Below are 18,339 nucleotides of genomic sequence, written 5' to 3'. Positions count from 1 at the left end.
GGGACAGTAAATGTTTAAAATATGAACAGGTGGGTCAGATCGCCTTATAGGCAGCACCGACACCATTGTGTATGGGAAAGGCGGTGTTGTGGGGAGTGTGACTTCCTGGGCGGTATATTGCTTGTGAACAAGTATACATGTCTCCGGGTTGTGTTGAAATGTAGTGTAATTTGTGAGTTTGACGTCCGAGCCGGGTTCCTGAAGGGCAACCACGGCAACAAGGAACTCAAAGGTCTCAAGATAGAGGCGGAAATGAGCCCGCTTCTTGTGGTTCTTGAGACCTCTGCAGTTCCACTGTGTTAGTAACAACGGCTGAGTTGCTCTGGCTCGCGACCTAGGGTTGGAGGCCATGTTCGGAGATAGAGGGTGGGGTTGTGTTGTTAAGATTACTCAGTTCACCAGCACCCTGTGCTGACGTACTGGAGTCTTCAGAAAAGTCCGACTCATCTGGAGTCACTCTGTTAAATTTTGAGGGGCGATTAACGTCCCTAATTGGCCCTACGCGCTTGAGGACGCGTGGATTGTCTTGTATCCACTTTTGGATAATGTGAGTTACTGTTTGTGTCACCTGTGCGATGACAGTCTCCATATGACGCGCGATGGTGTCGTGGATAATTTTGGGGAGGTCGGCCAATTGTGTTTCTATTGCATTCACCTGGGTCTCCAGGGCCGCGACGCGACTCTCTACAGTAGTAGGAATCTCCCTGTCTGTTATATTTTCCTCTTCGTCGCTCAACGAGGGCTTAGTAGTGAGATTGGTTTTGAGCGAGTCAAGTTCGCTGGCTAGTTTTTCATTCTGAGATCGCAAAAGGGCGAGCTCATGCCTGAGTTTTTGTGTTTCGGTAGTGCTTGTGGCAGAAGAAGGTGGAGAGGAGAGAGAGGAGGGAGAGGAGGCGACCTCCACCCAACTGCCCACCTTGGGTTGGTTGCGTGCAGCGTTGCCAGATGGAGCGCCGAGAGCTGGAGATTCCGCCGCGCCAGGTGGTAGCGTTGCCGTTGCTGCTTTGTCAGGAATTGGCACTTTGCCAGTTGACCGGTGCTTTGGTTTTGTTGGGGTCCCCGATGTCCTGGACCCTGGTTGCTGAAGCCTGATGAATTTTTCAGTGCATTCGCGGGAGCTGGTGAGGTGCGGACCCCCGCAAACTATGCACGTTGGGTTGCATTCGTGGGGGGCCATCCCCTCAGGACCAGCGCCCACGTTTTGGCCACAAAGGCTGCATCTTTCGGTGACCGGGTTGGGACAGATATCCGCCCGGTGCCCCAGTGCACCACAGCGGTAGCACGCTGGCACTGTCTTCTTGTACTCCCTGACGGGAGTCAGTTCTGCGTTATAGTGGACGAAACGCGGAACCTTCCTTCCCGCGAAAGTCAACACAGCTACGTTGGAGTTCCCCAGCTTGCGCGCATAGACTAGTTCACCGCCACGCCACTGCACACTATGTTTCAGAGACGCACTGGTTTCGAGGTTGTGCACAGAAATCACGCCGCGACACACTTCACCGGTGAGCTTGAGGTGACCGCGAAGCGGCAGCGGTCCTTTGCTGGTGTTGATTTGAAAGTCCGACAGCGGTTTCTGAACCACCTCGTTATTCTGCGTGCCACAGATGATGATGTTTTGCTCCCAATTGGGAGAAATGGTGATTTCATTCATGTGCTGCCTTCCGATGAGTTGGGAAATGGCAGCGCCGAGCTCACCTTGTTGAAACGCTGCCTTGAGGGCTACTGTGATGCGTGGCTTGAGCACGATCACGTAGTCGCCAGGATTCATCCTGACCGTTGGTTTCGGCGTCCACTTGGAGACTGGTGAAGTCTTTTGTGGAGCTTTAGGAGATGGAGCGCGAGCGTCTCCAGTGGCTGAATTGTTGAGAGGAGTTTTCAGTGCAGACGCTCCTTCCGCGTTTCTTCGGCGGCGACGCCGACCCTCGACGAGTTGAAAAATGTCGGCTTGCTCCGCCGAAATGGTGGATGGGCCGTCGTCTGATGGATTTGTCGGGATATACGACCACGACAGAGTCGCAGGGTCGTAGCCACGTTGTTCAGGCAGCGCCATGTTGAGGAGTTGACCGAGCGGCGTCTCCGCATCCAGCAGCGGCGGAGCCGCCGCCGTGAGGCTTAGCTCGTTCGCTACGTTGTGATGCAAAGTTGCTCGAAGTGGCCGAAAATTGGGCGTACCTGGGTGAGATCGGTGTCCCCAGAATCTTGCTGACTTGGCAGATGCAGTCACACAAGTTTTAGAGCAGCCACATTGAAGAGAGCACGGTTCCAGCCGAAAATCGACGGAGCCGATGAGCGTCGCGTCCGATCACTTCGCGAAGCGCCCGCGTCTCCCCCCTGCCTAGAAAGAATTTTTGTTTGTAACAGGTGTAAATGTTATAGACCACGAAAAGTTTTGATATTTACACCTATACAGTGAAACCTCGTTAGACCGTACCCGCGTAAACAGTAGTTTCGTTTTAAAAGTAGTGAAGTCATATCCCCAACTCGGCGGCCATTGAACATAATGCATTTTGTATCCGCATAAGCCGTACCAGCTTATCGCGTATGTATCCGTTAATAAGTACTTTTTCCAATTTTCGTTGCGCACTCGCCACGGCATGTCATCCCCCACTGGGCGTCCCGACAAAACAGCAAGCCCCAGTGATGGAAACACGCGTCGCTTGTTTGTGTTGATGACGATGGCGGCTGTAGGGTGCCTGAATGGTTTCCCTCGCCCGCCGCTCCGTACAGGGTGGGGACAACCGCGTCGTCTGCTAGAGCGTCCGCCATTACATATCTCACCCCAACGAAACACACTGCCTGCGCGCGCGTATGAGGAGAGTTTGAGAAGAGTTTAGTGCGAGAAATGGTATTTCGCGCTATAAAAAAGCAGTCTGAATATGTGCGTCTGTCATTGGAGACTGTTTGCAGGATAAATCTACATTAATTCATGAAGCGCACGCCTTTTCCTGTTACCTAAACTCACCGCACTCCTCAGTGGCTGTGCAGCGTGCCAGCCACTCAGTAGTGCTCGCATTGTACGCGTTGAACTTACTTCATCCTGCTTTTTCCCCCGCCTTGCGTGCCCTCGCAGCTCTGAATAATCTTGCGGGAATGAGATTCAGATTTGTTACACAGCTATTTTTCTGTTATAGCTGGTTGAGATAGTGAAACAGCGTAAACATCAATTGAATCTCTCGTTTTTATGTGACCACTGAGAAAAAAATCTTACTAAGTTATTGGAAAATACAAGATGAAATGCAGTAATAACGATTTTGATGCCCTATACCTGTTCAGTTTTTCTACTTTCCATAGATATATGTAAGCGAGCAATCTAATTATCCGAGAAGTATCACTCTCGTATTCTGCCTCTGTGACGCTGTGTCGGTATTGCTTCGACCGCAATAATATTAACTTACCATAAACATTCTCCAAAGATCACAACCTTAGTCAGCTTAAAGATCACAACGCTGTTTTTATCTAAGAATGTGATATTGTATAACAAATAAGAAAAATGTCTATGAACTTAAGGAGGAGGATGAAGAAAGGACAGGGAGGTTAGCCAGTTCACAATGAACTCAAAATATTTTAATCAAACAATAAGTGTTCTGAAAGAAAAAATAATAAAATTTATAAGTGACTGGTCCAGTTCGGCTGGTCACGGAAGGCTTACCCCAGCGCACGTCTTGCTTCCGTGTTCATTGACGCCGTTTGAACTAACGTGGCGCAAATGCACGCGAAGCCTCAGTCTTGCATAATTCGCAATAAGGAGTTTTGCTACGGCGTCACTGTGCTCGGAGCAAGTCTTTACGCAAGGGCGCACCATCTCGTTCAAATAATCGGTCACGGCCTTCAACGGGGACCTTAAGCGCAGCAAGCCCTCACTCCAACTTATGATGCCCCTGAAATGCTCTTCACACGACTTGAGTGTCAGCAAAACATCCTTGCTGGGATATGTGAGGTTGCCACCTTCACTCCTGTACTCCTTCAGAATAGTCAGAGTTGCGTGCTCGCTTTCAGTTGAGCCTAACAAGGCAGAATTACAATGCCCGCATCCCGCTACAACACTCAGCATACCTTTTAAAAGGAAGCCGCCGATGTAGAAAAGGATGTTGCATTCGTTTTCTTGAAGTTCTTCAATGAACAAAATTTCCGAGTCATCAATGACATCAGCTTCCACCTCCCCGTGCTCTTGTTTGCCTTTTGCAAGCATGTCGGCGAGGTACTTAGCATCGTCGACTTCGTAGCTTGACGTTCCGGGTGCATGAAGGAACTGACTCACGCACACAAGCTTCAGGGCACACTTTAAGTCATATGCGTTAGGAACAGGCTTCCTGATGCGCACCACCGAAAACAAATTTTCGAGGCAGTCTTGCAAGATTCTGCTCGTGAGGAAGAATTCGTATCCTTCACTGCGCAAGAGAATGTCTTGGAGACGAAGAACGACTTTTGTTGTTATTAGTAAACCTGCTTGCGAAGGCTTCCACTGTGCCTTGCTTCCCATCTTCATTCCTTGAAAAACTTCGAGGGCCGAGTTCAGTAGCTCAATTGATTCGTGGTACCTCCGCATGTCTCGAAGGCTGAGAGCAACTGATGGGTGGCGGGAAGACATTAGCGTGTACCAGTTGAATACTAATTCTAGAAACCAAGCTGTTGTCTCTGCCTCCGGCTCTATCGCGTCCTCTTTAATTAGGTACCGAATCGCTGCAGGAGCTTCCCTGAAGAAGCGGACAGCAACTCCCACTTTCATTTTTGTGAAATGGCCTCGCGAAATGTGTAACTCTGAGAGCCTCGGGGCGACTTTCAGCTCTCGTTCAGCATCATACTTAATTACACTGCGCACATGGTCCACGTTCACTTCTTTTGATGGCAGATTGTGCTGGCATACTGTTGCATCACTCAGAAAGAATACTTCCGATGAAAGCAACTGTGACTTGACATTCTTCAGCACGTGTGCAGCATCTGCTGTGAAAAACAATTCTTTGTCTTCCAGACAGGGGTGAGGCACTGAACATACAGTAATGGAATTCCTGTGGCTGGAGAATCCGAGCTCGCGCCACATAGCCCGATTAGAAGCCCCCATGTCGCAAGTGACGACACGGATTCTTAAAGAGATTTCCGCGCAGAGCTGCACTATCTTCATGACGTAGTCCTTGAGGATACTACCCTCTACATGACTTCCGGTGAAGTGGTAGGCAATCACTTGCTTCCATCTCGTATTCAGGCCTCCTACCATGAACACTAGTGCGTGATGTGCAGGTTCGTCTGGATTTTCTGGCATAGTTTGCCCCCCCAACACCACATCCTCAGCGCGATCGAGCTCGTACCCGCGAGCAATCTCCATTTCATCCAAGAACAAAGCACAGTCTTTTTCAATGTCTTGCATGTTCTCTGCTTTGATTTTGAGAACATCGATGACTTCCGTCAAAATTCCGGGAAGAAACTTGAGGCCCTGAAGGCGACGTGCAAGGGTTTTTCCGGATGGCAAGGGGTAGCCCAGATTTCTTAGTGTCTGGTAACCAGTTTTTCCACAGGAAAACTTAATCTGAAGCGCCTGCTTGATTGTTTCTGCAGACCAAGTGCTTCCCTTATTACTCTGGCGCCCAAGAGCCTGCAGCTGGTCATCATTGAGGAATTTCAAACGCTGTCCGAATAATTCCATTTTGGTTTCCAATTTTTTCACCTGTTTTTTTAGTGCTTGAATGGTTGAGGTGGCTTTCCGATGGACTTGATGTAGCTGAGTGTATTTTCTGCCCATATCAGAGAGCTGCTTATTTAACTGCTTGTTTTCACGTGCCCCGTCAGGTGCATCGGCCGAGATCACAACTTCTTCCCTTTCCATAATGTGCGGTACTGAATCAGGCGTCTGAGAATTGCAGCTTTGCGGTTGCTGTGCGCCAAGACTGTCTGTGCGTGAATTTAAATTCGCCTGTGCACTTGTGAGTGGCGTACAATTAATGGCCGTAGAGTTGTCACCGCGTGTTTCTTGGCATGCATCAGGCAACACAGCAGGTCCTGCCCTGTCCTTTGGCGCCTTCCTTTGTGGAGGCAAGCCTGCAGTGCAAAAAAGGACAGTCACAAGCTGCAAGTATTACAAGGTAGCCAGCTCTAATCACAGGCCTGTACTGGATTTTAGCAGTATTATAGGTTGCAGACATATGCCTTTTCTCAGGTCGCAGGCACGTACCCCGACTTTCTTAATATCCTCAAACGAGGAATTCCACGGATCATCCTAATTTTTGAAACTAAATCATTTTAGCCTTGTACTGTTGCCACCTGTTAGGTTCATACAGAATCTTTGACGCACAGTGAAACAGTAACTTACCCCTGAAAGGGAACACCGTTGGCACAGCGTTCGGCTTCAGTTTTATCCACTGGTCAGCTCGGTGCTGCTCGAAATGGCTTGCTTCAAAATGTGCCTGTAAGTCCGTTATGAACCATGAATTTTAGCTTAGCTTAGCCTAGACAGAATTACTAGAAAGACACAGTATACCACACAACTTTTATTGAATTTCGTGATTTGCAATAAACGAATGAAAAACACTTTTCTGTAAATACGCAATTTAATAACAAGCAGCCTATTTTGTTTATACATATAGTGACTAAAAACTGGTACAAACTTCAAATACTGCGGCTGCGCCACACGTTTCCATAGCTGCACTTTTAGAGATCGCAAAAAAAGAGAGAAAAACTGCAACTTAGACGTGAAGCGTTTACAGCACCGACAAAGTGACCCACAGACACGTATACACATTTAAAAAAACAAGTTTCAAAGTTCTCGACGAGAAAAGAACACATGTCGGGATACTCACACTGCATACACACGAGGACTTCGTAGGCTGCCACTTGTCTCGCTTAATCTTCACCATCCATAGCAGCCTTCTTTTGGGCTCTGTCGGAAAATGGTAGAGTTTCCAACCATTTCTGGAGTTGTTCGTGCACATGGGCACGCAGCACCCAGTCATTTCCCTAAAAAAGTATATGACAGAGCGGCCACAGCTCCTTCTTTGCTCCCGTCGCTATGCGAAGTGAGATCTGCAATGGCGGCGGCCGTCAGGAAAAACCGGTCGCGGCGGCGAGCACCCCGTCAAACAATGTCCCCACCCTGCAAGGAGCGGCGGGCGAGGGAAACCATTCAGGCACCCTAGGCGGCTGTGTTGGTGAGCGCCATCTCTTGGATTTTTTTGCAGCAAGACGCACTCGGCCGGCTAGGCTTCTGGTGTTGTCCACGCCATGGCGCTTTGCACAAACACGCAAACACGACGATAGTTATAGCGCGAGAACAAAACAACGACACAGAGACAAGGAGGACACGAAAGACACGAGCGCACAAGGAGGACACGAAAGACACGAGGGCTCGTGTCTTTTGTGTCCTCCTTGTCTCTGTGTCGTAGTTTTGTTCTCGCGCTATAACTATCGTCATGCCATACCAACTAGCGTCATGCCAGCCCAAGCTGCCACACGCAAACACGGTGTGCGCTTGCTTTGCTTTCTTTGTTCCTTTGGCGCCGGGCATAGGTGTTCTCTGGTTGATCCGTGCTGTACAGCTCTCGCGTCGTTTTTCACGTGTTGTGTATGTGTGCTTGTGCTGCTTCGTACTTGCAGCATGCCGAAGCTGGGACAAAAGCATCGAATGCTGAAAATAGAGGAGAAATTGGACAGAATTCGTGCTATTGAAAGTGGCATGAAAAAATCGGCGCTGGCACGCGAAAAGGACCTGCGGTTAACCACGGTGTGCGGAATTCGGAATTCCAGAGAGAAGTTGCTCGGCAGTGCTGCTGCAACAGCAAAAAGGTGCCGGCTACGCGGTTCGGCGTTTTCGGATGTAGAGGAGACGCTGGTGAAGTGGCTAAAACCTGCACGGTCAAAAAAATCTGCCTATCAGCGGACCCCTGCTCGTGGAGAAGGCCCTCGTTTTTGCCTCGCAGCTCAACCATGACAACTTCGTGTGCAGCAATGGCTGGCTGGCCAGATTTAAGGCGAGGCACGGCATTACCACGAGGACTGTTTCGGGAGAAGGTACTGCTGCTGACGTGGACGGCGCGGAGCAGTGGCAAAATGGTCAGCTGAAGAACATCTTGGAAGACTATGCACCTGATGACATCTTTAATATGGATGAATCGGCGCTATTCTTTAAGCTGCTACCAGACAAAACGCTCGCGTTCAAAGGCGAGACGTGCACCGGCGGCAACCATGCAAAAGACAGAATATCAGTGGCGTTTTGCGTAAACATGACTGGAACCGACAAAACTCCGCTCCTCGTGATTGGAAAGTCGGCGAAGCCTAGATGTTTCAAAGGCGCCCGGTTGCCATCAGGGGTCATCTATCGCAGCAACACCAAAGCATGGATGACGGCAAAACTCTTTGAGGAGTACGTGCGCCTCATCGATCGTTTTGCGGCTGAGAACAGAAGAGTTGTTATTATTTTGGACAATGCTTCGGCGCACGTCGCCCTAGACAACAAGACGGCTGGGAAGTTGGCGTTTCTGCCACCAAACACAACAGCGATTGTCCAGCCCTTGGACCAAGGCATCATTCGAGCTGTAAAACAGCTCTACAAGAAGAATCTGCTGTGCAGATTTCTTCTCGCCATTGAATGTGGCAAATTATTTTCCATCGACCTGATTGGCATGATTCACCTGCTCGAATACTCGTGGCGGCAGGTTGAAGCAACGACAGTTCAAAATTGCTTCAAGCGTGCTGGCTTAAGTATGTGTGCGGGCGACACAGATGACGCCAGTGACACCATCGACCAGACTTCGGACATCGTAGATGAAGCTTGCAAAACTCTGCTAGCTGAAGTGCTGGAGCGGCAGGGCGTTGCGAAAGGCATTTCCTTCCCCGACTTCAGAGACGCAGACAATGATGTGCAGACATCTCCGGACATGTCCGACGAAGCCATTGTTGCCTCGGTTGTCGAAGTGTCGCCAAATTATAGTGATGAGGATGACATGGAAAGCGACAACACGGGTGATCCAGGTCCGACAGTGGCCGAAGCTGCGCATTGCGTCAGCGTCATGCGGGTATTTGCCGAGAAGAGGGAGCTGGCGGAAAAGCTGGCTCACAGCATAAGTGAGTTTGAGGCCGCTGTCGTTTCCTTTAGGCCGCCGTGTCGTCAAATGAAGATTACAGGCTTTGTCATGCGAAGTGAATAAATTACTGCACGTTTTTTGTTCTTTCATCGCACTCCCTGAAACGAAAAAGCGCACTCCTTGAAACGAAAACGAAAAATGTGACAATACTTTAAAAAGTTGTGGAGATGAAGCTTTTAACATTTTTAAAATGATCTTCTAGAAGGTGTTGAAACTGGGAGCTCAAACGATTTGGCTTTATAAACACAAAGGACACATCATCAGTCATTTGCGAAAGATTATGCCTGGAGTGTCTTCAGTTTTCGATTAGCTGCTTTGGCTTCAGACAGCTTGTTGTTTTCTCGTTTGCAAAGGTTGTTTAACAAAGTGTTGGCTGCTGCACTAAGTATGTACCCCATCACTACATGTGCCGTATGGCCATTGTCACAAACATCAAAGTCTTCATTCCACTCAAGGAAGAGTATTGTCATTGAAACAAGCAGTTCTTTCTGCTTCTCACAGCCATAAAATTTGGCTGCGTGTTTTTCACTTGTCAGTTTCTCGAGTACAATATTCATCATAAGTACGGCGTTCACAACGATGGCTTGGGGAAACTTAAGTCCACCTCTTGTGATACTCGTTATGAGCTCGTCTGCCTCAATTGTAAGAGTCCTACTCTCAACAGCTAGGTTCTCTTTACAGAATGGACATGTAAGCTTCTTGAGTGCAGCATGTGCGCAATAACCAGCGACATAAGTTGTAGCTGGAAGTGTGTGCTGCTTTGCAGCAATGTCCTCTTCTCCAACTACAATTTGGAATTGCTTTAAAGCATCACGAAATTTTCAGTGGAGGCACATAGAGGAATCTCGTCACTCTCTGGCAGCTCGAGGACCTTCTGCAGCCTCAATTTGTGCTCGGCTTCATGCATCTGCCGTATGGAGATATGGTACTGTGCGCCACTTAACTGTCCTATCTGCCAAACCTGTCTTCAAGGCAGTCCGACTGGAATTTCACCAGTAAAACGTACCTGAATCCAAGCTAAAAATTTTTAAGGCAGTAGCTTGTCACCTGAACAAGAGCAAGAGACGTGTGACGCAATGCATTGTGTGTCTCATGACTGAAATGACTAGTGTCATGCTTGAGGCTTTTCCAGTAGTCCAGCCAACTGACTATTTTGTTCAAAAACTCGACTTGGGGGCAACAAACTGCCTTTATGGGCTTTTGTAAGTCATCTTGAAGGTGCCTACCTTCATCCGGCGTCTTAACATTCACTATGCGCCACCACATTACGACAGTGCTGATAAAATCGGCCGTGCTTTTGGCATGCTGCAGTTCTGCTGCTTGTGCACTGTTGAGAGCTGCGATTGTGAAACTGTGGAACACCTTGAGAACAAGTTTCATGTTTTGTCGCTCTAAGTTCGAAGGTTTCAGTGCCTTCAAAGACAATGTTGGAGCAAGTCGTACAAGCTCATTTCTCTCTCTCTCATGGAGCTCTAGCAGCGTGTTGAATGAAGCTGTTAGCATGCACGGCTTGTCAGGTAGTCCATTGATGTCTGGAAAAAACATACATTTACCACTGTTACGCTGGTTACGCCAATTTTTTCGTATGCATTTTAAAACATGAACAGAATCTAAAATAAAAAACAGTGGTCTTGATTGGTCTGATGGATGCTTGTAGACCGTATCAACCTTCCGTGGCTCTGAAAAAAATGACATTGCCTTCCCATCGATGGAGTTGTTGTCTGAAACAACTGCGATTACTCGAAAGCCTGTTGCCTCCAGCCCATTAATGAGCTCACGAAGAAATTGATGCAGTTGTATTGCAACTATTTTCGCCACTGGAAGGATGTGCACTACGTCTTTGCTTGATGACAGGAGGCTTTGAATCATAAACACATATGCAGTTTTTGCTGCGTTTTGACTGTTTGTAGCCATTCCTACTAGACCACCACCTTTGTAGTCAATGTAGGGCTGCAGGTGAATTTCGTCCATGACAAGCGTCACAGTTTTTTCGTGGTCACCATTCCTACGGCCAGCCTCTTTGCATACGACAGAAATAAAGCATCTTGTTGCTCAGAGCATGGGTTCACACGGTTATGGCCCACAAACACGTCTAATTGTGTCGGGATGTGGGAGTTTCAACTTTAATGTGGACCTAATAAATCTGTACGCATGTGGAGATATTGTGAACACAAGGCTAGCAAATACCAGCAAGTCCACTATCTCGAAGTTCTTCTCAGTAAAATGTCGACTTGCTGTTTTACGAACTTGACAACTTCCATTTGCCACTCGTGTGGGAAACTTTGTGACGCTAGTTCATCCAGTGTTTCCACTGTCTTCTTCATGACAATCTGCAAGCGTTCTTTGCTGTTGGAGAAGTTTCCTGCCAAACTTTGCACAGCAATAAGGACCTTGTCGATTTCCCACAGATCACACAAATAAACAGGAAGCACGAGTGTCCCGAGCTTGTTAAGCTGCACGTCACCAACGAACACTTTCACAATCAAACCAGCTGACACTGTCACAGAAAAACGCACTGTTGGAGCTTCTTGAGAATCGAAGTTTAGGAAGAGGACTTTGTCGTGAGTAAGAAGTTTTGTCCAGAAGGTGTTTGTCTGGAAACTTGTCAGAGTGGTGAGCAAGTCTTCAAAAGTACTGATGTTATTCTTTTTCTTCTCTTCTTCGTGAGCTTCAGCGGACTGCCTTATTGCCTTCTGTAGTGATTCTCCCTCTAGACGAAGCCGCTTCTCTTCAGGGCCTTTCCAGATAACAGTAGTGGGACGAGAAAGATATGAAGGGCAGTTTGGAAATATGCTCGGGATAGCACCAGACTTGAGTCGTCTCAGCTGGAGAGGAACTTCAAGTACTCGTCCCGTTTTCTCATCTTGATAGGTCGAAGTGGTCACGAAATCACTTGTATGAAAGTGCTTCTCACACACCTGGAAAAAAAAAAAAAAGAAAAATGAAACAGAGCTTATAGCACAAAAAACAAGCAAGAAAAAGTTGGTGGACATTCGTCAACTACATATCAGAAAATGTGGCTGTATTATTAGGCATTATCATAGTAACAATGCCTTGTTAGGCGGCCCAACAGGCGAGCGCTGTTTATTAAATCTAACTCTCGTAGGATTCGATCAGGCACTGCAGTTCGTTTAGAGTGACTCAGGCCATCAGCTAGGCGTGAGATAGCGAGGAAAGTACCTGTTTGTCAAGACTGGTTGCGTAAAAACAAAAATTAGGCAAACAGCATCATCACTAATACTGCGTGTCTCATGTCCTTCGTAAAATATGCTGCATGTGCCCCAAAGACATAGCTCACAAATAATGAAAATTGAAAGGTTTTTAGTTGCATAGCTGAGTGAGTTTACACATGCGTAGGCACCTGCGACGAGTGAAAGAACGCACTTACCACAGTGTACTTTGTGGGCGCAAAATCCTTGCGAGGAATCGCTCTCGTCCATGCGGTTCTTTGGTCGGCGTCCATAGGAAACCGATAGACGCGCGCTTTAGGTCCATGAGCATAGTTGGAGTTGCACCCCGGTGCACAGCAGCATCCAGGCATATTGTGTAGTTTACCCAACAATGCTCACACAGCACAAGAGAAAGAAAAAACAGTGTGAGCGGTAACAAAATGCAACTAGCCTAGAACCACAACAGCCAGCAGAGCGAGCGAGCACATAAAATCAATGTGGCCAGACGCACTGTCATGCGCTGCCAACTTCGCTCGGCTGTGCACAAAAATGCTTAAAGCGTGAATAAATCAAGTAAATAAGTACATCATTTGAAAGAAAATATTGCTGAGCTTTTTTTGTTAGATAGTAGGTAATAATTTCCTACAGTTTGCCTACTAAAAACTTGTTTCGAAGCAAAGAAGATAGTCTGTCTATTTGGCGAACAGAAGCCGCAAGCCATTCCAACCCCAGCCAGTCGAGCGTTGCTTTCTCACAGATCTCACAGCAGTGACGTCACGCTGACGAGACGGCGGCTTGCCGAGGCCTTGAAAAAAAGTCTAGGTGGTGTTGGCAGTACCTGGCTGGTGTCTGTTATACCCATTTTTCTCTCAAATCGGTGTCTCCTATAAAGGCATTCGACTGTATAATAGACAAGAATTGCTGCCCTATATGTCTCTTGAAAAGGGTTTACTGTGTATCAAAAAGAGTGAGACAAAACAAAACACCATTTCAGCTGGCAGGGCCCTAACGCACAGCCTTCAAAGGTTGTAGGTTTTGGGCAGATCGGAAAGACGACAGTTTTGTGGCAACTACACAGTACAGCATGAACTCCAGCAGTGGCGGTGCAAGCTCAGTGGCTGATGTGCTGCGCACATTTAGTAATAATCGCAAGACGAATGCAGAGTTGAGAAGTACCGTGCATAAGTGTAGCGCCATTAGCTCCTGCTTAGAAGCAGCTTACAGGCTAAATTGTGCGTGCATTAGGGGCAAGCAAACAGACAACTCATCTACTCTGCTGCCGTGTTCTATTTGACAGTTTTGAAATACTGTCTAGTATTGCCGCTTTACCCTACTGCATGACCGTGCTGTACGTGAAACTTTTTTTTTTCTACTTTTGTGAAGGTCTTGCTGTTTACTTGGCCCCGCCGCGGTGGTCTAGTGGCTAAGGTACTCGGCTGCTGACCCGCAGGGCGCGGGTTCGAATCCCGGCTGCGGCGGCTGCATTTCCGATGGAGGCGGAAATGTTGTAGGCCCGTGTGCTCAGATTTGGGTGCACGTTAAAGAACCCCAGGTGGTCTAAATTTCCGGAGCCCTCCACTACGGCGTCTCTCATAATCATATAGTGGTTTTGGGACGTTAAACCCCACATATCAATCAATCAATCTTGCTGTTTACTTGGCGACAGAGTTGCTAGACTCTACGAAACTAAGAAGTGAATTATCATCACTAGAGAATTCCTGAAAAAGAAAATTTATTCTTGAAAACACCCTTAATTATAAAAAAAAGAACGTCCCTCAAATAAAAAGTGGAGTTGAAAAGCCACATCAGTTTTGTACAGTGAATTCTGCATGACCATAAATGAAAGCACATATTTTTAACATTCTCTTCAGGGGTCTCCATTCGTTTGAGTGCACGTTTGTCATAGCATGATTAATGTTACTTGTTTATACCTGCCAACTCTTTCGATTTTCCTGTAAAATGTACGAATTTCAACTGCACTTACAATTTCACGAATCTTGCCTTAAATTTTACAAAATATATTTCATTCATTTCCGACAAAAAAAAATTAATATAGCGTGGCCTTCGTGAATGGCTATGACGCATTGCCGTATAGCTAATCGCTGTTGCCACCAAAACAGCATTGTGCTATATTCTGCCACCAGGAGAGAACATTATGTATTGGTGTTATCATCATAGCATACCTGCCAAGTCTCCCGCATTGTCTGGCAGACTCCTGGATTTCGACCATTTCTTCTGTTTGTCTCTTGGAAATTGGAATTTGTGTGCGAGATCTGACCGCATTAACGAAAGTGCAGGTCAGTTCGATTCAGGCTTTTTGCAAGCCCACCGCATTTTATTATAAACGAATTTGAGAGGCATTCACCTAAACATGGAGTAGAGTCTCAGTGATGTGAAACGGCGACAGATACGAATTCGTGAAATTCTCCAGCCAAATTCATGTGTCCATTGGGCCAAAATTCGAATGTTTTGCACACTTTTCCTGATCGCGGTGTGTGATATTAACTTTAGTACTGAAACCATCGAACGAAAGCTGATCGAGAGCAGCATGCTCAAAGCTTCAAAAGTACGCATGCGACCAGCACATGCACTGTCTTCTCCAGTGCATGTGGTTGTGGTTGCCACAACCGCTGTGGACGAAACCAGGGTCGTTCGGCGCCATGGAGGAAGATTTCTCTATGTTCGACACGATCATGTGTGGCGACAACGTTCTGACAGAACTCCGAAAGTGTGCGCGCGGCCAACGTTCAACCAGTCAAAGCAACGCAGCTTTCTGCTAACTCTGGGAACAAGACCGTGGCAGTTTCGAACATAGATAGCATAAAACGACTTGGTTTTGAAGGAATGGAGATTGAAAATATAACTACCATTTGCCGCAACTGCCGCGCACAATGCCGTGATCGCGGCGATGCGATAGCAATCTATGAACTTTGAGGGCATGTGGCTGACGCAATGGTAGATTAAAGGCAGTAAAGACATAAAAAAGGCTAGAAGCGTTTTGGCCTTCTTGTCCAAAGAATCTAGTAAAAAGCAAAGCCAAAGCTTTGACCATCGCTTTCTCGGCAGCCAGTTGCTCCGTTGTATATGTTCACGTGTGAAAACATATGCGAGTTGTTTTGACGGAAATTGATTTGTTTGCTAGTTGTTTTGATGACGCGAAGTTTCAGGAGCATTCGCGCTCCCCCTTTGAAACTCTCACCTTAGGTGGAAACCCTACCCTCGTGTGTTCGGCCACTCCAAGCCATTATGATACCGCAACGCCGATGTTTGCGCTTGCGTTTCGGACACGCCCCCCCCCCCCCCCTCTTGTTTTTCGCAATGTTTTTCTTGTTTTTTTTTGTTTCTTTTGGTGTCAAAAATAGGGGAAAATAATTCAGCGCATCAATTTGACTTATAGCAGCAAAACATGATTATGCTTGTCGCTAAAGGCGAATATATCACAGCTACAAATTAAAAAAAGTCAGTAACCCCCCTCCCGCTTCCTTCCTCTCTCTGGGGGTTTTACGAATTTATCCTATGCCAGGTATGCTTGTTTAATGTATGTCATGCTTCAACACCCAACTACTCGGTCATCGATAAATGAACTATTGGAGAATGTGGCGATCACAAAAATAACTATTTCTGCTTCCTCGAAAAAATTCAAATAAAAAAACACAAGGAACTGGAAGATTTTAGTAGCGACTTGGCGAAAAAAAAAAAAAGAAATCCAAATGTGCCAATATAAGCAAAACTGGCAACTGTGATCTCTGTCGCCGTTGGGGATAAAACTGCATCTGTCTAACTTGAGAGCAGGCCGCGATAAAGAGTCAAAGTCAAGTAAGGCAAGCAGAGTGTGGTATGCTGTCAATAGCTCTGTGGGAAATACCATTGAAACCTCGATTATACAATTTTAACGGGACCACACAAAACCGTTGTATAATGCGAGCGTCGTAAAATTGAAGAAAATTAGGAATACATGCAATGACACTCAGCCCAGCACGAAAAACTGGCTCAGACCATGTGAATAAGTCCACGACGCAACGTTGCTCTTCTCCAAGGAAGATAGATTTAAAATATTCTTGCCATGGCAGCAGTTGAAGAGGCGCGAGTGAACTTTCAATCTGAATTCTAAAAAATCGCATCCAACACTAATCTTTCCGGACAAATTGAGTCTGAAAATTCCCTATGCGTGAAATAGAAAATGAAACAGTGTTGCCAACAGCCTTCCGAAAAAAAAGTTAGTTTTATCACCACCGCATGATGGCTGCACATTGTCCAGCAAAAGTTACTGCAGGCGGAAAACAAGAGAATATCCAAACCCCAAACAAAATCTTGGCATAAGCAACTTGGCGTATATTGCATTTGTCCATGTAACGGTATCTAATGGAGGCATATCTAAAAGTGATAGGAAAGCCAGTAAAACAGCCTATCAGAAGGTGAACAGCCAGAAGAAAATAAATTTTCCTTTTCTTTGAGGAAAATTGAGCTTGTCTCTCCCTTTTCATCTTTTTCTAATCGTGAAAACAGGGTCATGCTACAGTATTGTTGTTATAACATGATAGCAATTTATTCATGAGCGTATTTATTATGAACTCTCGAAATCAAGTAGTTTTTAGATTAGTGTAAATACTCTGCTTGAAAGCATAGTTTTTATAAAGCTGAGCCAAATAAATGCTTTCTCTTGTTCCTTTCCTGCCCATTCTGAGTAGTATACTCCATTCAGTGTATTCAAGCAACATATTTGAGTGCACTTGGCATGTTAAAATGTGGTTTTAGGGGGCACTTATGATAAGACAAACTCCTGATGAGTTGAACTAATGATCGTAGTCCCAAATGCAGTTATATACACATATTCTCTAAGCATGGTAAAAGCTTTGCAAACTGTAGAAAAGCATACCAATCAATCCTTTTTTCTCTCTGCTCAATCTTAAGCACGATTTATGCAGTAAACAGCGCGTCGTTGTGTGCTGGGTGCCAAGACACCGCGAGATTGAAGGGAACGTGTTGGCGGACCAGCTAGCTGCATCCGCCCACGATAACGATTTCGTTACACCCATAGGTGCTAGATCTTAAGCCCTTTTTAAAACGGAAGCTGAAAACCTATTGGCAGTGGTTATGGGATAAAGAAAAGCAAAATAAGCTACATCTTGTAAACAAGCGTCTTGATAATTATCTGAGTCACATTGCACAGAAATAACACTTTGCAGACTTAGAGTAGAACACACACATAGTACACACCAATACCTTTTGTTCGGTGGAAATCCACCTTTGTGTGATAGATGTGGTGAGCCTCTAACTGTTCTTCATGTTGTGGGGTCTCGAAGTGGCGAGCACCACGCTCTTCGAGTGAACGAACATAGCAGAGGCGGTCAGACCACCAAACCAAACACGCACATTTAATTAACTTCTTTTAGAACGATGATGTTGTCAGCCGAATTGTCATAACATCAATCGTGATCAACACGCTAAACAGCCTTACACAACATTACACACAGCACTCAACAACATGACAAGCACAAGAACATACTCAAGACGACGTCGCCACCGCGGACTCACCCGCGGGCCCACCACAAACGGCCCGCAGTGCTGCCTACGGCAGACCCATCGATAAAGACAACCCTTTGTGCTAACCGCCACCAGATTGTGAGCAGTATTTAGAGTGTAATGTCCTGAGGTGTGGGTATACCTTGCTATAAAGCCAGGGGTTGGGAAAGACGCCTGTCTGAAGCTTGCTCCACAGGATGGCATCACGTCGAGGGAGGCCTTTATGAGCTGGAGGATAGTGGAGACGGCCTAGTCTGGAGTGCTGTGGAATGTCTGTGTAAGTGACCAAAGGAATATACTGCTCACAATCGGCCACTCCCATACACATGGCATGGACGTGCCCACAGTACGCTGATGCTTCTCACACAGAAGATACGTGGGAGTCCCTTCTGCATATCACTGACTTGGCACAGCAACGCCGGGGAATCTCACGCGCATTGGAGGCCACGGTGTCCCAAGGGATCCCTGCTGACTTCCTTTAAGCAGCGTAACTGACCTCTTGGCCGGTCCCCTTTTTTGGGAGTAATAAAGTTTTGATCATGATCATCAACCGCCACCCACCAGAGATACCTGCTTCT

General features: G+C 46.7%; 2 protein-coding genes and 1 pseudogene across 3 annotated transcripts in view; 1 reads left to right on the top strand and 2 right to left on the bottom strand.

Moving 5' to 3' along the window:
* The window catches only part of LOC119179842 (uncharacterized), a 193,886-nt gene that overhangs the window by 51,392 nt on the left and 124,155 nt on the right, over positions 1–18,339 (top strand). The gene's annotated exons all lie outside the window — the stretch shown is intronic.
* Positions 3,543–7,093, bottom strand: LOC142767689 (uncharacterized). Its single transcript, XM_075869873.1, has 3 exons — positions 6,789–7,093; positions 6,302–6,395; positions 3,543–6,030 (listed from the first exon to the last, which is right to left on the bottom strand). The coding sequence occupies exons 1-3, from the start codon at positions 6,939–6,941 to the stop codon at positions 3,635–3,637; spliced, it is 2,643 nt and encodes an 880-aa protein (XP_075725988.1). The 5' UTR covers positions 6,942–7,093; the 3' UTR covers positions 3,543–3,634.
* On the bottom strand, positions 9,347–12,609 carry LOC142767688 (uncharacterized; annotated as a pseudogene).

Source organism: Rhipicephalus microplus, chromosome 7 (genome assembly GCF_043290135.1).
Source record: "Rhipicephalus microplus isolate Deutch F79 chromosome 7, USDA_Rmic, whole genome shotgun sequence".
NCBI classification, from domain to species: domain Eukaryota; kingdom Metazoa; phylum Arthropoda; class Arachnida; order Ixodida; family Ixodidae; genus Rhipicephalus; species Rhipicephalus microplus.
Note: the sequence above shows the minus strand (reverse complement) of the source record. Positions and strands in the feature narration are given on the sequence as shown.